The sequence below is a fragment of the Leptosomus discolor genome, chromosome 7, assembly GCF_034619465.1.
Source record: "Leptosomus discolor isolate bLepDis1 chromosome 7, bLepDis1.hap2, whole genome shotgun sequence".
In the NCBI taxonomy this organism is placed as follows: Eukaryota; Metazoa; Chordata; class Aves; order Leptosomiformes; family Leptosomidae; genus Leptosomus; species Leptosomus discolor.
In genome coordinates, this window is record NC_141397.1 from 31221192 (window position 1) to 31246412 (window position 25221).

Sequence of the window (25221 nt, forward strand, 5' to 3'; positions counted from 1 at the left end):
CCGTTTCTGTTGTTAGTGTGGTAGTGACTAAGGAGTCTAAAACAGCCAAACTGTCATTCAGCATGTTCTCCCTCTGCATTCTCTGCAGCTGATACTGAGGTGTTTAACTGCATTTGTGTTGCAGTCTATGCACATCAGCTAGCCTGAAGTCTTCGTTTTGTTACGGAAAACCCACGTTGGTTTCTATTGCACAGGAGACCCTAGGCCTGGTTTTCTTCAACTTTGTCCCTTTATGGGACGAGGGGAGAAGGAAGACTGCAAACTGTTGCTGAATCATGGTGGTAGCCATTCTTCTGTCCACCCTTTTCACTGATAGATGTGAATATATGAAGTGAAAAATATTGAGAAATCATAGCCATTTCATTAAATGGGTCAGTCAGTAGTTATTTTCACACAAAAGGTATGTTAGGCAATATGTCATTTCAGAAGGATGATTCTTTCCTAAGGTTCTCTGTCACTACATGTAAATAGAAGCCAGATGTTCTTGAGTTGGTTGTTGGTTTTTTTTTCCAGTTGAATGACATTTCTAATTTGTTTTGGCTGCTAAGCTTGAAAAAATCTGGAATAGGGAAATAAAACTATACAAATAGCTGCAGACTGGGATCTTTGTATATATTCTCGGTTACCCTTGAGCAAATTCAGAAGTGAAAGAGTTGACTCAGTTTTGTATGGCCTCAACACCAAAATAAAGTCCAACAGACTGAGTGATGACTCATTTACTTACATAAATTCATTCTGGTATCTCCCCTCATATACTTACGGGGTTGTTCTATTTGCATAGTAACTACCTGCATTATAGGAACACTGTGGGAGCACCATGATACCTCGGGCAATTTTTCATCTGTCTCGTGTAATATTAATGATCATCTTCACTTCACAGGCCATTCAAATACTGTTCAACCCAAGTTAACCTGACTTAAAGCTATTCTTCCATTGCTCTATTTTGCAATACTTAGTGCAAGAGGACATAAGGAAATGAAAATTTCTTACTAATTGAGGAGTAGCCTGTGACATTTTGACACTTGCAGCAGGGCTGTGTGTGAGGTGAAAGAGCCCTCACACTGAGAATTGTTCACTGAGACGGGTTAAAGCCCAGGTGGTATCTTCTGCTGGTAGAGAGGCATCATTTTGTTATATTTCTATATGGTTTCACAAGCTCACAAAAGCATAAGATCAGATTCTGCTAAGCCACAGTGCTGAATATTGCTGTGTGTAATGACTTCAGGGGACATCCGTGCTAGCTGCTGACAGTGCCTATGCCTCTACAGGGTCAATGAAGAGAAGTAGGCAGCTGCAGAAAATAAAAATAGTAAGTGTCTTCAGACACTGAACTTGTTGCTGAGTCAGAGTTAATGGTCCTGCTGGTTTTCTTACTCCCAGTTCTACTTTTAAACTAGCACATTCTTCAGCAACATAAGTACTGTTAAATAAGTGAGTTCCTGGAAACCACATGCCACTGGACAGCTTGACTCTAAACCCCTAGGTTAAGCAGATGTTGTGCTGGCAGTCCACACAGTTGCGAGAGCGTAGTGGGTGAGTTGTCCTGTCATGCTGATTTGAGGTAAAATGCAAAAGAACCCTTGTAAGGAAGTGTCAACTTCCCAAATCTCCTGTACTCTAGTAGAATCGAGAAGGGTGAATGTTGATTGTATCTCTTCTAATATTGATATTAGAAAAATAATGACACTATTCCTGTATTGTTTCATATTAAGACAATGTGTCCGCTGTCATATTCTTTGGGAGAAGCTCCTTCAAGAAGATTTAATTTGTCAGCAAGTAGTAAAGTGATAGTTCAGACAAGCCATAGAAATCATTTGGGGTCAAAAGTAACAAAGCAAAGGGGTTTAAAAAGTAGTTCATATACCTCCAACTGGTTAGGAAATTCTCTTGATGATTTTGCAGATTAAGTACTGCAGGCCTCTGGACTTTCCCTTAGACATATTTATGGTATTTCTTTCTCAACTGTGGCAGTTCGAGCTGACTGCTTCTTCAGTTTTTGTTCATTTACTAGTGAGTGGATAGAAAGCCTCAAGGAATGGCCAGTGAGATGACTATAGGAATTGGCTGTTACAACCATCCAGCATTTTTAAAGTAGCAGGAGGTGTCATCTGTTAAATGACACATTGTCTTTCAACTCCAGTAATTTTAGCTCTGGAAGAGCAGATTACCTTAAAGTGGGAGCCCAGTACTAGGGTAAAAAAATGATCCCAACTCCCTCCAGCTTTGCTGTTTGTTTCTTTGCCTCAGCCTTTACAAATGCTGTTAAATTATAGCTGAGGCGCAAAATAGTGTTTTGCGTGGCTGCTTTATCACTCTGAAGACAGCTGCATTTCACTGGTGAATTAATTGATATGTATAAGCAGAGGTGTTCAGTACTCAGTGCAAGAGCACTTAACAAATAGTAGTTAATGTGTCAGATGTGATAAACAGAATTACAATATTTTCACGTGTGTAACTTGTACTCTCTGCACTTCAGATAACCCACAACCTTTCAAAAATACTGCACTTGAATAAATTCTCACGTAACCTGTCTGTTCAGATTACCAACGCAAAATCAGAAGAAGGAAACAGTCAGGGCTGGAATGCCAGAGGGAGGTGGTTTGGCAGGAGAGGGCTTCTGTAGTGCAGTCAGTGATAGACACATCGGGTTTGGTTGCTGCCTGCAGAAATGCCAAGATGACATGAATGCACCTGTCCAAGTGCTGGTCGGTAACTGCTCTTCGTATGGTGCAGGTCTATAACTCGGGTACTGATTCTATGATCATGAATGCTGGACTGGGGCATGATGGACCACCCAGCAGTATTGGGACTGAAAGACGCTTTGTCAAAGTAGCCAGATCATGCGATATGGTGTTTATGTTAGCTCTCTGCTTCTCTTGAGGCTTTATGTTGGCTGATAGGATAGGTGTTACTTGATGTAGCACAAACCTGGAGTGATGTAAGCAGGGGATACTTCATCAAAGGTCAATCTTTCCAGAACAAAGTTAAACCATGAAAAATGCTTTAACATATTTGAATCAACAATATGAATTTAAATTAAAGCAGATTATATTTCATCTGATTTTGATCCAATATTCAGAGCGCTAGATGCTGACAGTCCTACCATGGCCTCACAGAATCATGGAGTGATTTCACCAGAAGTTCAAAATGAAGAAAGCAACAGGAACGTCACACTGACTGAACTACTTATTTATGGCTTAATTTAGATAACCTTTTCCCCCTCTTCACTGGCAAATACAAAAGAATCTGCTGCAGAAACTTGGAGGCCTTTACACCTAAGTGTAAATCCAATATAAGAGCAGTGAAATCCAGATCCTGAATTCAGTATGAGTTTTGCCAAAGGTATCACTGGGACTGAGTAAAGCCTTGTGAGCGGTAGCTTCCCTCTGTAACATTTCTGCAGCCATGGCCAGGTAAAGTGTAAAACATTGTTTGACTACGCAGAAAAACTGTGATTTTACAGCTGCAGGTTTTTTAATATCCGGTGATAAATGAAGTGTGAAAGCCCAAGACAACTTCAATTTCTTCAGGAATAGGTTACAGTGTGAAAAAAAATTGTCTAGATTTTAAAAATATGTTATTCTTCTAGAAATGCATTTTAATTGCTCCTTCTGCATCTAGAAGACCATCAGCCCTGCTAATCTTGTATGTTAGTGCTTATGAGAGTCCTCAAATATTTTCAGTCTATGCTGTGCTAATAAATTTGTAGACAATGTGTGAGATGAGGAAAAACTGTGATTCTTTAAGCAATATTTGCACTTGATTTATCCAGAAGTTCTTTTGAATTTCTAATGTCTTAGGGCTGAAAATTGCCATTAATAAAGTAAAAGACATCTTGCGAAACTATCTAAGCCATCAGAGAGAATGCATGATGAGCCTATTACTAGTTGACTCTGAATGTCATGTAATACATGAAATAGATGGGAAGGACTTTTTTAATTCCTTGTTTCCAATACAGAGAGGTAGGGAATCTGAGGGAGAAATCTGAGAAGCCAGTTTGCTAAAGGCCCTATCCAACTTTGAAGGAGTTCAGCAGAAAGGATTGAATCAGACTTTAGAACAGCAACTCTATTTATGTGCACCCTTTTTACTGTAGGAAAAAACACCACAACCATTGTGCCATGCCAGAATAAGGTACCGCATTGGACATGGCATCCTGTGGTCACTGCTGAATTCCAGGACTCTCTCAGAGTACATGTGGGCATGTCCCAGCCTTTGGCAGCGGTGGAGCTCTGTGCTTGACACTACTGACTGTAATCTTTTGTATAGTCATTGAGCAGTACTGCACTAAGTTTAAGAAACTGGAATTCCCCAAGTCTTATCCAGTTGTTCATGTGGGTAGTGTTGTATGGGACTGTTGTGATATGCAGAGGAGTGTTTTGAATGGGGAACATAATAATACAGACGGAGAGTGGTGAGTGCATTAAGAGTGTAACTGTTTCACTGGAGTATTTGAAATGAAAAACCTGCTAATGACAGACTAAATCTGTCTTCATCCATCAAAGGTAATTTACAGCCTTTTAAGATTTACTTCTGCTTGTATCGTCCCTGTGGCATGATGGATATCGCAAATAAATTTTCTTTTAATTCTATTCCTTAATCAACTTCAGATCAAGAGTCTAATTCTTCCTGTCACCAATGTATTAATTTATCTTCTTTTCACCAGTTATTAAACTGACTGTTTTTAAGGAACTTGACTTGCACTTCACTTGTCTAATTGGTGCTAATGGATATACTCCGTTCATTTCAACAACTTCCTTGACATCGTTATTGAGAGCTGATCGCTGAGATCTATCCATATTCAGGGATGCAAATAATATTGGTAAAAATAAAACATGGGAATTAATCATCATCATTAGTTGGCTTGCTATGAGAACTATTCTCAAGCTCTGGAAATGGTTCTGTTACCTTGTAAGTTGATACGGATATATTCTGCCAGGTCAGCATTAGCATGTGCCTTTGTTCTTTACCATATATGAAGTCATGCATTAAACTCCCACAAGATCTGTGAACATTAAGAAAATTCATCATCTGTGTCTGTAAAACCATTGTTGGGTCTGGAAGCAAATAGGCACTGAAAAGCAAACTACTGTCTGAAACTCCTTCAGTGATGTTTGCTACAGTGTTTTCAGATCTTGCTTGAAGATGACAGCAATCATGTAAAATCAGGTTTATATTTAGGTCATTGAGATGGTGTGAGAGTACGAAGGTGTCAGCTGATTCTAGGTAGCTTTGATTCTGATTTGTGTCTGTGAGAGTGAATCTGCAGGAGGTGGCTGTGTGAAATCTGTGTAAATGAGAGGAGAATCCTGATGACTAACTACTGACCAGAGCCAAAACTGATGATATACTGTTTAGCCCAAGAAGACTTAGCATATAGATGTGGTTCTCTCCATCATGTCACACGTGCTCTTCCCTCTCCCTCCCTTCTCTGTATTTCTGTGGAAGTAATTAATTATGGCTTGTTCATTTTTGGTGCTTGAGAAAATATCAACTAAAGCTTTTCCTTTGGCTGGTGCATTTTAAGGATGTACCTTGTACAGGTTATCCAGTGTCTAATAAGATGTGCTGTAATGCTGCGGCTTCTGTCTTAGTGAGGAATTAATAGGGTGTCTCTCTCCTATCCTACTGCCTCTTTTCATTAAACGTCTAGAAACAAAGCAATCAGTGGCCCTCTTGGCTCTCTAACAAGTGGGACAGGCATTGACAGGTGGCTAAACAAGTGGGGAAAGTAGAGAGATGCGATGGCTTTGCTTCTAGAGCAAGTCTGTTTCCTCCTAGCCATCATGATTCCAGAGGGATGCAGGAACACCCTAAAAAGGAAATAATTGAAGAAGACACTGGGAAAATAATATAAATACTAGCTTGTTCTATAGATCATGGCTCTTAACGACTCAATGGGTCCACCTACAATAGTATTTTTGTTCTGGTCAAGGGAGCAGTTTCAAAGTAAATCTCCTGATGTCCCCACTAAAGACACCACTTGGCAGTCTTAAAGGGCATAAGCTGAATTACTCTCAGCAGAAATTAAGCCAAGAGATGTGCTTCAGGAGTGCACCTACCACTTTACAGACTATAACGGGAGTTCAATCCAGGGCACCAGCCTGGAGTTACTTAATAGTAAAACCCTTGCAACATGTCTGGGTGTGGTGATCAGGTGCACAGCACCAGCTGCATTGCTCTCCAGATCCATTCACATTGTACCACATCTTCCTAATGCAGACATGACCAATGTGTTCTGGGGATCAGTAAACATCAGACTCCTGATGTGGCCTCCTTACCACTGCTCATGACACATGCTATTTTTCCCCAGTATACCAGGGATCTTCAATCCTTCCTTATGTTCAGACTTTCTGTGCATGGCTTCCTTTTAAGAATACAACTGACAGATAACCATTTCTTGTTATAATCTTAATACATTTCTAGAGGAAACTAAAAAGGTCTTCCCCTTTGGAGCTCAGCACTTGGAGCTTCCGTGCACTCTCTTCCAAAGCCCCTAATTCTGGGGGTTTTCCAGTCTGAGATTCTTCTAGACCAGTCACAGGGGCAGCTGGTTGACTACCTCATCCTTCCAGTGATACTTCTGATTGTGAGGGTGTCCATGATCTCCACTCATCTACATCTAAGCTGTAAAGAAGAGCCCTCTTATCCCTAGCCAGTAGGGATCAGACAAGGGGACAGCAGGTACACTACGAGATGATGTCTGAGACTGTTTCTAGGGCCAGGCACCCTGTGAGACGCAGGTTGTTCCTCATAGTGATTTCTTGGCAGTTTTGTTGGGGTAATCTGCCATCTCCTCTGTGGAGTGTGCTGTGTCATGTATCATCTCAAATTCTAAGAGTCATTTTGTACAAAGCAATAGTTGATGTGATATGCAGGGTAATGCGCTGTGACTAATACAACATTGTAGGTAATTACTGGTTTAGGCTAATTGGAGAATTGAGATTTAACTACTTGTTATCCATTCATCCACCAAATGCTTTAGATCAACTGAAAATTTTGAGTCCAGTGATACCTTGTAAGCGGTTTTTTCCTCACATTTTATATAATGCATTTTACTTGAATTTTGGTTAGGGATCAAGTAAAAACATCAAGTTGTAGCCATCACTTAAATTTTTTGTGGATTGTTCGTCCCAGGTGTCCTGTTTTCTGCTGTTTATCCAAATAAATACATAATCGGTCATTAGACAAAGTCTTTTCCTCGGGTGGGGCTTGAGACTTGAAACTATAGCTGTTTTGGTAGATGAGTTTGCACCTGTGTTGGAATCTATTACTTCCTTTGAAAGGTTTTGTACTAATGTACAAAGAAAGTTTCAGATGAAGTCACAAACCACATCCGTGTAGCCATTGCCAAGTTTGGTGGACCTCTGGAGAGGCTAAACCTTTTGAAAAAGTTAAGTCAGGACATCAGAATTTTAAAACTGCCAGAAATTGTATCTTCGCTTCATTATTTCACTGTGAAAAAAAGCCTATTTATGTAAACTTAAGTACACCCTTCTACAGTTAGTCTCAGTGTAACCTTTAGTTTAGTGCCTTTAGATTCCAGCAGGTTCCATGAAGTTCTTGACCAGTCTTGCAGAGTTTGCACTAATGGTTTCGATTCAAGGAACCTGATTTTTTGTGGGGGAAAAAAAACCCCAATCAATGAACAAGCCCACAAAACGAGCTGTGGCCCTAATGCAACTGTGGAGCTTAAAGATTCCTGTCTTAGATTGTGAAAGAAAATGCACGGTAGCCATTGTCAGCTACAAAACATATGAGAATCTGGCTGCAAGGAGTGACTGTCAGAAAAATCAGAAGTCTTTTTAAAATAATATATTTGGGATCATTTTACTAAAGTTTTTGTATTCGTGTTTTTCTCTGCAACCATGACGTCATACTTGTCTTTAATGTGAAAGCTTAGTTTCTGAGTTAATTGTGTAACATTAAGAGTTGTAATAATACAAAAAGTTCCAAATAATGGAAGACTTAAAGTAAAATTTGTAATAGTAACATCAAAAAATGGCAGCAGACTTATTCTTAAGACACAGTACTTTTAGTTATCAGTGGTGTAGTTTTGTGGGCATGTGTAAGAAGCCACGTGAAACTTTCCTCATCCTGAAGAGAATCGACTTTTATCTCTGTTGTGATCTTAGAGCCTCTTTTTCTCGCCCTCCTTGGGGTGAATTATTAATCACAACATCACTAAGTGTGAACCCAAGGGTACTGCAGAATTTATAGTCAGTATCTTTTTTTTGACTTAGATCCGAAGCTTACGCTGTCATTTTCACGAGGCTGTTGCTGTGTGACAAGTAGCAAATAATAGGCAAGGAAAGGATGTAATTTATTCCAACAGTAATATATTACTAGTGTGTTATGTTAGTTATATTGGGGAATACAGGTTCCTTTCTCTTCCAGACAGATGGGACAGTAAAGGCCAAGGCCTTGAACAGTGTAAACGCAGCTGGTGTTTTCTGGCTAAGGTACCAGGGCTGGCACTTGTCAGAAAAGAAGGTGAAGGAAGACATGGAAACTAGGATTTGATGATTATTTGCTTCCACATCCAAAGACAACAGTCCAATCTTTAAATATCACAAGAACTTACATGTTTTTGTAACGGGTCTGCGTGGCAAGGTTTTGGTAGTGGGGGGGTTACAGGAGTGGCTTCTGTACGAAGCTGCTAGAAGTTTCCCCTATGTCAGGTATAGCCAATGCCAGCCGGCTTTAAGACAGACCCGCCACTGGCCAAGGCCGAGCCAAGCAGCGACAGCGTTTTTCGCCTCTGTGATAACGTATTTAAGAGAGTGAAAAAAAGTTGTTGCACAGCAGTAATTGCAGCGAGTGAGAGGAGTGAGAATGTGTGAGAGAAACACCCTGCAGACACCAAGGTCAGTGCAGAAGGAGGGGGAGGAGATGCTCCAGGCACCAGGGCAGCGATTCCCCTGCGGCCTGTGGTGAAGACCATGGTGAAGCAGGCTGTCCCCCTGCAGCCCATGGGCGGTGGAGCAGATGACTGCCTACACCTGTGGAGGACCCCCATGCCGGAGTAGGTGGATACCTGAAGGAAGCTGTGACCCTGTGGGAAGCCTGCACCGGAGCAAGCTCCTGGCAGGACCTGTGGCCCATGGAGAGAGAGAAGCCCACGCTGGAGCAGGTTTGCTGCTAGTCACCCCATGGGGGGGGTCACGCTGGAGCAGTCGGTTCCTGAAGGACTGCACACCATGAAGGAGACCCACGCTGGAGCGGTTCATGAACCTGTGGGAAGACTCACGCTGGAGAAGTCATGGAGGACTTTCTCCCATGAGGGGGACCCCACATTGGAGCAGCGGAAACGTATGAGGAATCCTCCCCCTGAGGAGGAAGAAGCGGCAGAAAACAACAGTGTGAGGAACTGACCCCAACCCCCATTCCCTGTTTTCCCCCCTGTGCCTCTGGGGGCGAGGAGGGAGGAAAATCGGGATCAAAGTTATGCCCAGGAAAGGAGGGAGGGGTGGGGGGAAGGTGTTTTAAGATTTGGTTTTATTTCTCAGTACTCCTCTCTGAGTTAATTGGTAATAAATTACATTTCCCTTCAGTTGAGTCTGTTTTGCCCGTGACAGTAAATGCTGAGTGATCTCCCTGTCCTTATCTCAACCCCACAAGCCTGTTGTTATTTTTTTTTTTTTTTTTTCCCTCTCCTCTCTCCTGTCCAGTTAAGGAGGGGGAGTGATAGAGTGGCTTTGGTGGGCACATGGCAGTTTGGCCAGGGTCAACCCACCACAGTTTTCAAAAATGATTGGTGATTTTTTGAAAATGCCTTTATCGGTTTTTGAGTTCTCAAACCTAGGTGTTTCGTTTGGATCCATTTTTCGAAGGCCCAGAGGCCTGTGTGTTCTGCAAACAAGGATTCCTTCGGCTTTTTCAGTGTGGATGGCCTGAGCCTGAGACATCTGCAGTCAGAGGTTGCTTAGAAAAGTCTTGCCCCTTAAGGATTAAACTGGATGAGAGCAACAGCAGGATCAAGTGCTTAGATAACAGAAAACACAATTATGTAAAATTATCGCTATTTTACAAGCTGTCTCCAAACCCATTTCACTGAGTTTACTTTTAATCTCAAACTGCAGTTGTTTCCAAATGGCAAAACCTTTGAGCTCTGCCGCGGGACGCTTCTGGTCTTAAAGGCTTAATTGTCTTCTCTGCCTAGGAGAAGCTTTTGGGAGTAGTGATCATGGACCAGGGGCTGATCCCAGGGCAGTCTCATGTATCCCTAAATGTGACATAGTTGGCAGGTGATAAAATCGGAACACAATTGATTTTACAAGTTGTATGGAGTATCGTGGCGTCTGTACATCTGAGAGGCACAGTTCAAAGAAAAACAGGACATTTCCTTTGGTTGATTCCAGCACACCTTGCCCCATGCATCCATGCTGTCTTCTCAGGTGCTGATAATTACTCTGGAAAATGTCAATGTGTTTCTTGTGCAAGGAAGGAAATGTCAGGCTTGGTTCCACTGAGCGTGGAAACAAATGTCCATGCAGATTCTGATTTACTTCAGAGTTCTACCACAAGACAAAATATTAATAACATAGGACAGTGCAGATCATTAACCTACATTTTGTTTTCCACTTATGAAAAGTTCAGTTCTCACCTGCGTGTGTGCATGCTCTGCCCCACAGAGACTTTTTTACAATATAGATTTCAACAGCATAATAATAGAGAATTCAGTAAATGGCAAATTGCTGTATGTTACAATAACCTCATTCAGTTAAAAGTTCGTTCCCTTCTTCTGCTTTCCTTGTAAGTGTCATGGAGTGGCAATTACCCAAGGTTTTTAGCAGGTGAAGCAGTAATGGTAATGCAACTTATCTGGCAACTTTCAATGTACATGAGGAATTAATGTTCTTCCCTTTGTTGGGTTTATCTTCTTTGGTAACCTGTTGCAAAGGTGTAGAAGAAAATGAGAAGAAAATAACTTTAGCTGTGATTTGAATTGTATTTCTCTGATTATTTGCATTTTTGCAGGGCCTGATTAACAGAATATCCCACTCATTGGTTTCACTTGAAGCTGTTCAAACTAAGCATTTCTGAAAATTAGGTCATGATTCAATAGAGCAAGCAATTTGGGGCTTAACTCCAGGCCTCAATAACCCAGAGCATGATTCTGTTGTGAAGATTATTTTTGGCAGCAGGAAAGCTAGAAAATCCCTTCATCCATCTCAATATTCACTTACTCCAGAAGTTGCCTTCCGGTTCAATACTGACCTTTCAGTTAGGTGAACAGCAGTCTTACAGTTTTCCTGCTATTGTGCACCACAGCAGAGATATGCTTTTTTTTCGATTGATGACATTCTAGTAGTAGCAGATCTGTTTGGAAAAATTATTCAGTGACCTGTGTCACTGGCTCCAAGTCTGTACTGAATTTAGCCAGTCTAGGAGCAAAGAAGGCCAAGTTATTTAATATATTTGCTTCTCACTGTTACTCCTAAATAGAGCTTTACTTTCCCTATGGGGACATCCTGATATCTCCAGGTGCACTAATGCTGCCATGCTTGGAAGCTGTACACATGGACTTCCTTGCTTCTACGACCTGAAATATCACTTGCCTTGTTCCTACCTCAAGTTTGCATGCACACAGTCTCTAAAAGCTTATTGAAACATTACCTACAAATAAAAATAGATGTTCTTAAAACGAGATAGGCTGAAGCAGTGATCACATGTTTCAAAGCACTTGGTGACAACAGAAGTTTTAGATGGTGCCATTCCTGTCTTCCCCAGTATCACTTGTTCCGGTGGCCTGTGCTGTGGCTTACCTTCTGGTTTAGCTCTTTGTGGGACTGTGCTGTGAACCTGGTTAGGAGAATGAAAATATGGTTTCTCCGGATCAGTTTTTCCTTTTTGTGATGGGGCGAGGATGAGCAAGAGAGGGAGAGATTTCAAGACATATCTGAAAACTGTGATCATGTGTCCTTCACCTCACTGGATCCTCACTTCTCAGCTGCTGAGGTGCACCTCACAGCTGAAGTACCACAAATAGCCAGTCAAATGTAAAGAGGCCTAATTTCACTTAGAGGGAAGTGCTGGATAAACATCTCTTCGGGCTGCCAATTCAATTGTACTCACATGCAGCTATTTAAAGTTTTTAGAACTTGTGTGGGGGAAAAAAAAAACAACATAATCTGTGCAATTACACTTAGAGCAATAATGATTGCTGGGGCAAAGTTCATTAGATTTCTGTGAGTGTACTGTCCTTACCATTGGCAAGCCTTGTTTTGGATGCTACCATGACATGAATAACTGAAATTCGTGCATTCCCTCAGCCTGATTCTGCAGCATTACGCAACCCCTATATGGGTGGTTTCACCTGCCTGCTTTGAGGCCAGGCTTTTTTCACTTTGCAGGCTTATGCCTTGGGGTCCAAGCCAGAGACTTACACAGGTTGATGAGCTACTAGCAGCTGTGTGGTGTTGTGGCCCAGCCACCAGCTTCATGTTCTGTGCTGTTCTTTTATTGCAGCAATTCAGCTTTGTCTCCCTGCCCACGGATGTCCTGGAAATAGAAGTTAAAGACAAATTTGCAAAAAGCCGACCGATCATCAAGCGTTTCCTGGGAAAACTCTCTATGCCAGTTCAACGCCTCTTGGAAAGACATGCCATAGGGTAAATTTCCTGCTTATGCTACTTTCTGTTGTTTAACGAGTGTGTTGCTGTTTTGAAGTCCCTGGTGATACATCACTATAGTGATATAATGATGTTGAGGTGGAGTTATTAAACTGACAGTTGTCTGATGAATGATGTTGGTCTTAATTAGAATTTACAGGACTAAGGGCCAGGCAAAGAATTCCCTCTGTAACCCTATCCATTGCATTTTGAAAAGTGAGAGCTGGCATTTAGGAAAGAAGACTGTTTTGTGTATCATGGCTGCGAATCTGGAGAGTGCAGTATTTTCAATTTTAATATTCTTTTAATGTTATCAACAGGCTGTTTGCATGTTTCAGAGAATTACCTACGGGCTAAAATCATGCCAGAGCTGTTCCTCCTCCCTTAATTTCTGGACAGTGGAAATATTGTGAAAAAAAAGTGGCGTATTGTAACTAAATCTTTCTGAGCCTACCCTGCTGCCAAGGAATAACCAGTTCACTTGAGCTCACCAGCCCTGCCTTGCTTCCCCTTTGCATGAAAGTCCTGGGAAGGTGTATGCTGCCAAAGTAACACAGACCAATTTGAGGAAGATGGATAGTATTCAGGCAAAGCCAAAAAGTTGACTCTAAACTGGTACGGTTCAGACTTGGAGGAGCAGGAGAGTCATCTCCTGAGGAGAGCATACACAATGCAGTTTCCAAGAAGGCATTTCTGACAATTGGATCTCAATTCAGCAGAACAGCAGGAAGCTGAGCCTTGTTGGAAGTGGTTTTGAACAGCTGGTTCAGAAACTGGCTGTGATATTGACAGCTGAATCTACCAGAAGGGACTAAGTACCTCCCTGTTTCTCAAGTAGGGAAGATAGAGTAGCATTTTAGAAAGCAGATGGAACAGAACAGCTTGGGGAAGGTAGAGCCCTATAACTGATACCACTGGCTTCCCTCTGTGGAAGATTTCTCATCATCTTCTGATTAGGTCTTCCTATTTTGCTTCATTATTGTAAATACTGTCTATGTAAGGATATACTTTGCCAAGAGCAGTGCCTCCAACCTGCACCTAGGTCTGACTGAGTTTTAATACCATAGTGGCTTTTAAATCTTAGGCAAGCTCAATGAAAGGTATACACGCGTGTTCAGAAAGATCATACACAAATCTTGAGATCGTCTCATTTATATGAGTTTCTGGTGCATGTAAAACTATCCTAGCAAATATATTGGGCCCAATTGAAAGCGAACTATGTTTCTTCAAAAGATGTATAAAAATTACTATTTAGTGAACCCTTTACACTCAAAAAATGCTTTGCAAACATTGATTCAGCCTAATTTTGGGCAGCTGGGAAGTTAATCTCTTCTGTAGTTTCATTCTGTTCTGAGGGGTGGATGAAGTGTGGCAAAGGGAGGGACCTGCACAAGGACAGAATGGAGTCATTGATCAACCTTGTCAGGAAGGTGTTCCTGATATTTCAGCTTCATAGAGGTAAGAGGGGTGGAAAGAGATGAGCAGTCGTTAAGCCAGTTTGGAAGGAGAAGGTGGTAAGCGGGGACTGACCTGTACAGGATTTTGAAAGAAAAGGCAGGAAAGCTGACTTTTATGCAGATGGTGCAGGGAAGGAATACAGAAATATGAGGTTCTACAAAAGGGTAGATATGGTCAGATCAGCAGGGAAGCGAAGTCTTGTTGCAATAGCTGAAGTGGGAGTTGTTTGCTTCCCATGTCGATATTTTCATACCCATACTGCAGAAGTTCCATTTCCACCGTTCTCTCTCTCTCTCTATATATATATATATACATACGTGCTCGTGTATCCCAGAAGCCTGTCTTATTCACTGACTCAGCTGTTCCATTGTAATTGAAGACATTGTCCTCTCCTTCTCTGCCATTTGTTCTCTCGTATGCAAGTCAACATGCCCTCCCTCATGGCTGGGTTGAATGGCCTTTGAAAACTGTTATGTATTTTTGTAGGACACAGCAGCTCTATCTATGCACGGTAGACATTGGGTACGTTATAGTCTATTGTGACAATATTTGTTTTCTTTCAGGGACAGGGTTGTAAGCTATACTCTGGGTCGCAGGCTTCCTACAGATCATGTCAGTGGCCAGCTGCAGTTCCGATTTGAGATCACTTCTTCCATCCATCCAGGTAATTCTCAGTCTTAACCCATCATTTATCTAGATTTTTTGTTTGGTTTGGTTTTTTTGTTGTTTTGGTTTGGTTTTTTTTGCTTTACGTTCTTTCTCCTCAGAAATCTTGAATTCATTCCTGGCTACTCTGGGACTTTAGGTACACTCATGAGCAAAGGAAAGTGCATAAAATCCCCCATCACAGGATGCATCGTGAGTTACAACTTCTTCCCTGTTTCCCCTTAGCTTAGAGCTACTGGTGTCTCATATCCCCCTGTTCTTGGCTGCTTCAAATACGCTGCCACATCACTGGGAGAGAAGAGGGTGGAAAACTAAAGTCTTAACTGCTTCTCTATCGCTTATCCTCGGGAAGTGCTAAACAGGCTGTTATTTGTAGAGTCATCTGCATTTGAGCACTTCATGACTAAAAATGGAGAGTTAGAAACTTTCTTATTTTGAGTATTTTTAATTAAAAAATAAAACAAAAAAAATATTCAGTGTTCCCCTCCTTCCCTCCCTTTTGGTTTGGCTTTGGTTCACATTCTCTTGTAGTTATTAGGAAGTCACTCTCATGATGGTCTAAGTTTGAACCTTGGTTTTCATGTCAAAGTCTCAGCAGCATTGCCTAGGAACTCTTTGCCTCTCTGTGGTAGTGCCCTCTCAGGTATACCTTGTCAAGCCAACAGCAGCTGCATTAGTGGTTGGAAATCGTGACTTCCCCCTTGATGGAAAACCCTGACTTCTGTGTTTTGACTGTTTGAGTGTCATGAAAGAGCCCAGGTTGTGTGGCATCTGGGAGGAGATGGTACAGATGAGGATCACACCAAAGGACCTTTTGGGGAAAGCTTCTGCCTTTTAAGGGTGTAAAAAAACCCAATTTTTAAAGTTCTCTGTTGCGGAATCCTGTCAGCTTCAGCCTTACAAGAAAAATGTCATTGAAATCTCAGGGAAGACTTCATTGTCATTCCCATGTTATTTCCTCCAGTGCCGGTTTGGCTCAAAGAGGAGTTTCAAGAAGGTGTTACCTTCAGGTTATGTTGCAAGGAGGCAGTGTGTTGCATACAGATTACCACCATGAGTAAGCCCCATGATTGTTAAATCCACTGTACAAAGACCGCCTAGCAGAAAAAAAAATCAGCATTTCTTGGTAGTTGCTCAGTTGCCCACGCATTTCACACTGTAATTTCTGCTTTTAATTTTCTCAGATTGCTGTGGACACCTGTGCCCCCACAGCCAAGCTTCTGGTTCAGTCAACACTTCTTGTTAAAGGAGTAAGTAATTTTTTTTCCTGTCTCATACAGATGATGAAGAGGTCTCCATTAGTGCAGATCCTGAGCCAGCTGACCTCCAGGAAAGCCCTGTGACCAACCGCACAGAGGAAAGCCTCGGTGAGCCTCCATGCATCAACACAGTGACCTCAGAAAGTACAGCTCCAGAACAGCTAAATGGATACAGTGTGAACAGTGTGGATAGCCCAGGGGCTGTCAAACCACCTGGGGAAGTCAACCAGAACAGCTTAAATGAAGAGCTAGCAGGAGATGGGGAGGTTGATGCGGTGCCAGTTCCTGAGCCCTTGGAATCCATCCCAGGAGAAGTGCTGCCTTCTTTGAGTGCTACGGACCTCACGGAGCAGCTGACTCTGCTGGCTTGCATGTCTCCTCCTGCGACTGAAGTTAGGGAAAATAACAAAGTGAATTCTGGTACTCAGGGAGATTGTGGAGTCTTGACCAGCGTAGAAACATTAGATATTGATGAGGTGAGTGCAGATGTGCATGCTGGCAAGGACCTAGAGAAGAGTCAGGAAGAAGAAGGGGCTTCAGCCCAGGAGGAGGAAGACAAACTCCAACTGAGGACCACAGCAAAGAGGAAAAACAGGCCGTGCTCCCTGCCTGTGTCTGAACTTGAGACAGTCATAGCTTCTGCTTGTGGTGAGCCAGAAACCCCTCGCACGCATTACATACGGATCCACAACTTGCTCCACAGCCTGCCTTCGGCACAGATGAGCAGCGATGGGGAAGAAGAGCAAGATGGTGGCAACGGTGGGGAGAACGATGAGGAGTCTACAGTGAAGGAGGTGGTCAGTGAGAGTGAGACAGTGGCAGCAGAGCCTCCTCTGGAAAATGAGGCTGAAGAGAACTTCAGCCAGAGCACAGTGCCTCCTGGGACCGTGGATGAGCAACTCTGTGACTTAAATGATGGGCTGTTGGATGGGGAACACCCCAGGACAGGAAGCGAGAGCGAGTCGAGCTCCAGGCCCAATGGTGACAACGAATGTGAGGCGTGCGACACCTCTTGCTACAGCCCCTCTTGCTACAGCACTTCCTGCTACAGTACCTCCTGCTACAGCACTTCTTGCTACAGCACCTCCTGTTACGACAGTAACAATCGCTTCTCCAGCCATACCCGCTTCTCCTCTGTCGACAGTGCAAAGATTTCTGAGAGCACGGTCTTTTCCTCACAGGATGATGAGGAGGAGGAGAACAGTGCTTTTGAGTCAGTGCCAGATTCAGTACAGAGCCCTGAGCTGGACAGGGAGCAAGTGGATGGCTCCTCCCAGTGGCCAGATGAACTAGTAGCTCATGGTGGGAATCCACAAAGAGCCACAGAGAGTCTAGACACCCCAATAGCAGGTCCAAGCAGCAGAAGAGAAGGTTAGATCCTGAGAATCGATGCGCTGAGCAACCCTGATTATCTGGATGTCACAGAAGGCATCAGATAATCGAGGTTTCAGATAGGTCACCGTTCATTTTGTAAAAAATTTGGGGGCTGTGAGCTGGGCCAGATACCAGGGAGGGTTGGATAATTGAGCCTGTCCTTAAAAATCCCAGCAAAACCCAGTAAGTCAGGTGGGGGATCTGTATATGTAGATTCCTGTAGATACACATGCATCATTATAAAATCAAGATTAGCTGTTGTAGTTATGTGGCAGATCAGCATTATTGCATCCACCAACTCATTCCTTATTTCCTGGGATTGTTCCATTTCACATATCTGATGTGCTGCCATGTCTCTGGTAGTCAGTGAAAGGACCAGCTTGTGCTTGTCAAAGGGCAGATATGCTGATTTACACCAGCTAAAGATCTGGGCCAGTTTCTATCTGTATATGGTTGGTAGCCATGCACAGTCATAAGCATGAAGAAATGTAAATATTTGTCTTGTATGAACCCCTAGCCCCATTTGTTCCAGTTCCCCAGGTATCAAACAAATCTACTTCAGATTTTACAGACCATAGGACAACTTACCAGAGTTGTGGTTTGTTTTTTTTTTAATTAGATAATTTGAAAATTGAACTATATTGAACAAAATTCTCATCTCCTTATCCTTCTCTAGAGATAAAACACTTCAGAAAGTAATTTTTTGTCTTTGTAATTTAGGTACTGTTTTTCCCAGTTGCTCCAAACCCTTAAATTAAATTCCTCCCTTTGGCAACTCGTTTTATGTCTTGGGGAGTTACATGAAAGGTGGGTCTGATCACTCATCTTCTTCAGCTAGTGTGTCATTTTTCTCCAGCTGAAGAAGGCCTCAGCAAGCAGCTAAGGAGTATGCAGCAAGGTCAAGAGCTAGTCTTTGCATTCGCAAGTCATCTGTCTCCCACTATAAGTGATGCCAAATTAAAAAGGCACGAAAAGGATAACATATTTGGGGATCTGTGGGAAAGCCCAACTAAAGCATCCTTCTACATTTTCCTTCTCCGTTCCCAATTTATTTAGCCTCACCTTCCACTGCCGCAGACCCTATTCCAGCAGAAAGAAAGGCATAAGGGTGGGCTTAGATGCTGGACTGTATCAAGCCTTTGTAGACAGTGAGACCTAGGCAATTATTAGCTCTGCAGAGCAGAATCTAGCCCAAAGAATTAAATTCTCAGAAGTACACAGAGGTATAGAAACCCAGCGTCCTTCCTTGTAGGAGAGGGTCTTTGTGTGTGGACAGCATTTACGTGCAAGTATACCTAAGGCGGCACGAGCATGTGTGTGAGACCATACTTACAGGTTTGATGGTTGTTTTGGACTGTGTGTACTTTTGAGAGGGGATGTGGGGGGAGAGGGTGTCTTTCGTGTGTGGATTCAGTACAGCTCCGAGATTATGTTGCTTGAGCCTGTATAAAGGACACTGCAGTGTTGAGGGTGGCTTTGCTGAGAGAGAGTATGGCTGTAGGGCAGCCCAGCTCTTAGCACTCTTTTGGTATCACCGGGGGTGCTACAGTCAATGTGCATGTTGCTTCGTGACTTGGCAGCTGTTACCAGTACAGTAGATGTGGTCACCTCCATCGGCTCCAGGTGACTGATACTACCATGCTTCTGCTGGCTTGGCGTATCTTGACTAGGGGAGTCAATTATGGTGAGGTAAGTAAAGAAACATAGATGGATGATCTGGTAGTTGATGCTACAACACCTGTAGTAACAGCACAGTTTTTAAGGCTATGAGAGATGGACTTCTAGCACTGAGTAATAACTTACATAACTCTGCTGTCTGTTCAAAACACACAGCAGATGCAACTGTGAGATACGCCTATACACAAGTGGTTTAATGAAGACATTTAACAGGCCATACAGTATCATCAGAGCACCTAGAAGAGGGAGTATTTTTCTCTAAGCGATTTTTCTCTCTTCTGGATGGTGTGAGATTTTTTTACATTTTTATACCAAATTGGCTTCTGCCTTCTAGCTGTTGGTTGTTTAAAGAAAAAACATCTTTTTTTGGTAAATGTTTTTTTACTTTGGATAGCTCTGTGTTTGGGTTTTTAAGAAAATGTTTGTTCTTAGGCTATTAAGATTCTGACGTTAGAGACAGCTAAACCAGCCAGCACATAGTGAGTTTGGCTTAGCTGTGAATGGCCTGGGTTTTAATTTTGAAGTATCTTTGTGTAATTTTCTGGTGATGTTGGGAATGCTAAATGTATTTTTCCCTAAGTTGCATCTTTCTGATGCATGTAAATGTTATGTTTATGCAATCAGATTGTGTTTGTATTAACAGGCCCACCTGGAGCTGGAGGTTATAGTGAAAAACTGTTACCACACAATATGAAAATGTGTCTGTCAGTAGGATAAATAGTCCTGGTTTCTAAGATTTTTAAGGACAGATCAAGAAGGAATCTTAATTGTGAAATCTGTGAAGTTGGAACCTGTGAAGTTTTAATGTGCAGGTTCCTTATTCTCACAGTTAAGGCTAAGATAAGGAATGCTTTTTTCATCCCTACTGTAACATCTTAGTTTCATAAAGGATTCAATAAACGTTGACTGGATCTTAAGTTACTTTTTCCTTTCCACAGAACATGAGTTTGGACATTTGCTTAGGTTTCACTTGTTTCATGTTTGGATATATAGACATATATACAATGTTAGTGTTTGAAAACTTCTTCTGCCCTGTCTGCTGTGTGTCTCCTTCTTCTGTCCCTCTTCTGTATCTCAGGTCTTCCTTCTTTATCTTGGATCCTGACTATATCTCACTATCTTTTGTCCTTCTCTTCTACCGCCTGTCTTCTGCCTGTTTTTGGTCCTTCTCTCGTTCTCCCTCCTTCCACCCAAGATGGACTCTGAAATTTGAAAAATTACCTATAGAAGGGGATGACCTTCTGCTTTGCAGGGACTGCAAAATCTGCCATTCTAGTCCACTTATACAGCCATTGATCTTTTGGAAAAGCAGGGAGAGATACAAGGCAGCTTTTAGCCTTGTATTCCACTCATGCGATGACCTAAAAGTTGGAACTAGGATTTTGCACGGCCCTGCCAATTTCTGCAGAAGCTTGAGTTTGGTTGTACATGCACAGTATTTCTCAGAGATCAAGCCTGATTCTTCTCTCGCTTACACTTGTGTGTCTATGAGTCCAGAATCTGGCCCATAATAGTTTAGCATTGACTCAAACCTAAGATCAGAGTTTTGACTGCATTGTTTTACTAATTCTTTGGCATATAGGAATAACCAGAGCTGCTAGTACACCAGGCTAACTTATTTAAAAACTAATCACTTGTTTTACAGTAGCACATTTTTTGAACCACATTGTGAAAACAGTGAATGACTGTCAATGTCTTGAATATCTTGTCCGTAGGTGATTGTCCTTTACTCCATAATTCTCAGCCAGTCAGCCAGCTTCCTTCTCTGAGGCCTGACCATCATCACTACCCAACTATCGATGAGCCTCTTCCACCAAGTAAGCTTTTAGTTTTTTAATTTATTGCATTTTTCAGCTTTTCCTGTTAACTCAAACAGTGTAGAGGTCAGTATGTCTTTCTAAATAACCCCATCTGTTCTGTATATACACTCTCCAGAACCTAAGCAATATGCCCTTTTGTTTCCTTTATGTGATCCTGACTTCAAGTCAGGATCCTGACTTCCACCTCTGCCTTGGTCCATCTTCTTCTTAGCTAGCATGAAATGAAAATACTGCTACTTCCCTGTTTCCAGTCAGTGTATTTAGACTCGAATGAGTGGGTATCTGTCAGATGTTCTGGCAGCCTTACTATAAAGCTTTCTGGGTGGTATATCAGCAAAGTCGTCTGATTTTTCTATAACGTTTGTCTCCAGGTTTTCCATAACCAACTTCAAAGATGGTTTGGGATTGCAGTCCCTGTGGTGTGTCAGCTCTGCTTGCAGGTCCAGCAGGAGTCCTTTCACAGTCGGGGTGCTCCTGGGACAGACAGGTCCAAATCTGAGCAAAACCAGCAGAAGCTGGGAAAATGCAGCTCACATAGGGTGGCCTTGTACTGTCTTTGGATTTGATAATGAGTGAATTTTATGTTCGTTATGGACTGTAATGGTGTCTGCAGTTCGTTGGATAGAAAGGAGAGGGTTTTAAGTGGCATGATCGATTAGCAGGGATGAGATGATAATACGGGATTTTTACCACTGAATCAACTGCAGGAGATGTTTTCACTCATCTCTGTAGCCTTTCCTTTGTGTATTCCTGGAGGATCCCGCTGTTTGCATTGGCATTAAGTGCCCGGCAGAGCGCACTCTGTGCCCTGCAACATGCTGCTTATCACTTTTCAACTTCAGCACGTGATTTAACAACCTAAAACGTACAATGCCTCAGAAAAACTACGAGGCGTATAAACAAAGCACTCTGTTTTCTTCAAAGCCCAAGAAGGGAACACAATTATTTGGCCTATGATGTCCTTGACAAATAATTCATCATTTACCAACCATGCTGTCAGTATTCCCTAAGCTGAAAATAGCCCCGATGCTGGTCAGCTGCACAGTAGCATGAATGGTTCAAATGCCTTTAGTCCAGTGAAGTCTCGTTAGAGTCCCACTGTGGCTTGCCAGTGAATGATGAACTGGGAACAGTTACCTCTGTAACAGGCAAGTATTCATCTTCCTCCCACTCTTACCTCAACACTTTGTGAATAGGGCACATTCCCGGTTAAATGACTGAATGATAGGACGCTGACACCAGCTCAGGTAAACAAAACATACTGTGAATCTCCTCCGTGTTCTTCCATTGCTAGTTTAATACATTTTTCCCCTTTCTTGTCATTAAACTCAAAAGGCAAGTATTTCCACCATTGGTTTTCACAAGTACTTTCACAACAGGGTTTAAGGCCATAAAATGCAATGTGTGATGATACAGTACAGAAGTGATAGCCCTTTGTAGGGTTTTATTTTAGCATTTGCATATGACATCATTTTTACAATAAAGGCTGACACTGTGGGCTTGAATATATTGATCTTAATAGGAACAGACTGTACTAAGTTAATTTGGGGGGGCAAAAAAGTTGAATTGGATAATATCACCTAGGAAGCCTGTTTCCAAAAACTATGTGATATTTTAAGGTAGTATCAAAATTAAAACTATAGCCTTAGTCTATAAATGTTTCTTCTAGCATTCAATATCACTGAGTTACATGGTCAAACCTGGCTTCCCACATACAGCAGTAGCTTCTGTCCATGAGTAGAGCTGAAGATAATTTACCAGTGCTGCAAGTTCAGTGTTGACTGGTTTTACTTCGATCATGGAGATTCTTATGGACAGTCTTCTTTCTCTTTTGAATAGTTTTCTGAATAACTGTTTCATCATAACCCCACAACAGTTGGTCTCAGGGAGGAAATTTAATTTCAGAAAGTTTTATTTAGGGAAGTAAGGTAGAACAGAGTCATTATTTATATAGGAATGTCATAAAGACCAGTCTAAATGTTAGGGCCTATATGAGATTGACAGAAGATTTGCACAGTTTGTATGGCCTCATGATGGCATTAATAGTTACCCCTTGTTACGCACACGTTCTCTAGTACTGCTGGAAACCCTGCAGAACTGAAGCCAAGGAAAATACATGTGCCCAGTTCAGAGCTGCTCTTTGCCGAAGGTGTGGCTGAGCTTCAAAGGAGAAAGTGTATTTACTTTGCCCCGCTGGGATTATGGTCCTGCCAGAAGAAGTTGCATCCTCTGATATAAATCAGAGCCATTTCAGAGGCTGCTGTAAATTATGACTCAGCTGATGGAGGGGGATCGCTGGAGAACAGAACCAGTGCTGTCCTATCCACAACCTGTGCTCCAGCATGCTCTTGCTGTGAAGGTTAGGTGGAGGTTAGTCTCTGTTGTAGTCACAGTTTATTTTGCCTGAAAAACTAACAAAAGACCCAGAGAAGATTTAGCAGCTTCCTAGATCACTTATGCCCCTGAAGTAGCATGAAGGGACTTGAGCACAGCTCAGAAGCAGAGTTCTGTCTGTCAGTTCGCCTGTCAGCCTGATCGCGTCTCTGTGATCCATCCATCTGTCCACAAATCTGGTATCATATGCAGTTTCAGTGACTTGCGTGATTTACAGGTTGGCTTGTGAGAAGGCAGAAAGTGCACCTGCCACCTGTGTTCAATAAAAGTGTCGGCACCTTGCCACCCTCTGACAGCCTTCCCTGGTGACCAGAAGGACAGTTGTTCCGCCGATTAGCAATGCTGTTGCAAGGATGTCTGATACATCCAACAGAGACAGACTTCCTGGAGTTGTAATCCGGTCTGCGTGATCCTGACCCAATGTTTTCACTTGACCTCCAAGATCTGGACAAGTTTCGTTGCTCCTAGATTTCTACATATTACATTTAGGAGCTTAGGACCTCTGAGTTGCATTTAATTAGAGAGAGACTGCAATGTAGCCTCTAGAATCAGTGGTGCGCTGGGCTGGATTACTAGAAGCCCTTGTTTGACTGTGGAATTGGGTCGTAGTATTCTTACTCTGTGTCCATCAGCAGGCTTCAGACCAATATGTCCAGTTGGTGTCTACCATAGACTGTCTAATCTACAGCATTGCCTACAAGCTTCTAATTATCCATTGACCTTTATTATTCTCAACTTGTACATGTTACTACAATAGTGTGGGGTGAGAGGTAGGATTTGTCCTTTGACAGACAATAGATCTTTGTGATGTTAAGGTACATCATGTCACCTTTGATGTGGCCAAGATTATTTCTGTGAGGGTATTGCAGATAATGCATAACTCCAGAAGGACCATTCCCCGCCCATGGTGGTACACCTGCCACTGGTGACAGCGTGCTCAGCAAGGGTCTGGCCTTTGGCTTGCTTTATGTGTCAGTCTAATTTCCTTCAATGTGCATCTGTTGTACTTGATGTGCTGGTTTTCACTGTCTTATGTTTTAGACATTGTTTTCAGAAGGCTGTGAACTTGTTCTTGAAACAGCTACAACATCCTTGGGAAACTCTGCTTGGTGGGAAGAAGAGAGAGTCCTCTCCTTAAAATTACATAGTGATGTCCACAGTGAGAGACACTGTGTGTGTACCTGTGGTGTGACTGTAGATTTTGTGTCTATAAGGACTGAGGTACTTACAGTCAGCTCTGAAAGAAGAAATGCATGTGCATATGGCTCTTGTTGTTTTGAAGTCTTACATAAAATTGCTCCAAGGACTCCTAGTGCCCACCTTTTATGGTTTGTGGATTTAATGTCAGGGGCAGCCAGCCATAGACTTCAGACAGCCTACGCTTAGCTGGGACCAGCCCAGATATGGGAACTGAGTTTAGCCTGGGCCAGCATTCAGGGGATGGGAACTGCTCGTGAGGGATAGGTTTCCAGATACAGCTGGAAGACGTACAACTTCAGTCCTGCTCTTAGAAAGCAGGAGATAAAATACATAAAAGTATGAAATCCAGCTGATCCTGAATTTGATCGTAGAAAACCGTAGAAGAAGGAGTGGACTCATCAGGGAGGAGGGTATCATTGTAAGAATATGGGAATAAGGAAATGTTTGCCCCCAACAATAATGGCGCTATGTGCATTTGTGTGTGAATGTGAGGTTTGTATATAAACACATGTAGAAAGTATGTGCATATATTTATATAGATATATCATCAGCTGATGATTTATGTAGAAACGTGAAGCTAGGAAGTCTAATTTATGTCACTACTCCATACATTCCAGCCAATCTGATATGTGGCTTTGCTAGCCGACTCACTTCCGAATTTCTCCTGTTCCAACACTTTTTTTAATCAACATTACCATTTTCCACAAGCCATCATATACCAAATAACTTTTAGTTTTCAATCATGGGACAACATAAACA

At 42.3% G+C, this 25221-nt stretch overlaps 1 protein-coding gene across 1 annotated transcript in view; it reads left to right on the plus strand.

Annotated features, from left to right (window-relative positions):
* Nucleotides 1-25221, plus strand: part of HECW1 (HECT, C2 and WW domain containing E3 ubiquitin protein ligase 1) — a 174457-nt gene that overhangs the window by 86070 nt on the left and 63166 nt on the right. The window contains exons 6-9 of the mRNA XM_086467608.1: nucleotides 12472-12614; nucleotides 14636-14736; nucleotides 16019-17368; nucleotides 20764-20865. Of these exons, the coding sequence (XP_086323734.1) occupies nucleotides 12472-12614; nucleotides 14636-14736; nucleotides 16019-17368; nucleotides 20764-20865 (1696 nt within the window). The remainder of the gene's footprint in view (nucleotides 1-12471; nucleotides 12615-14635; nucleotides 14737-16018; nucleotides 17369-20763; nucleotides 20866-25221) is intronic.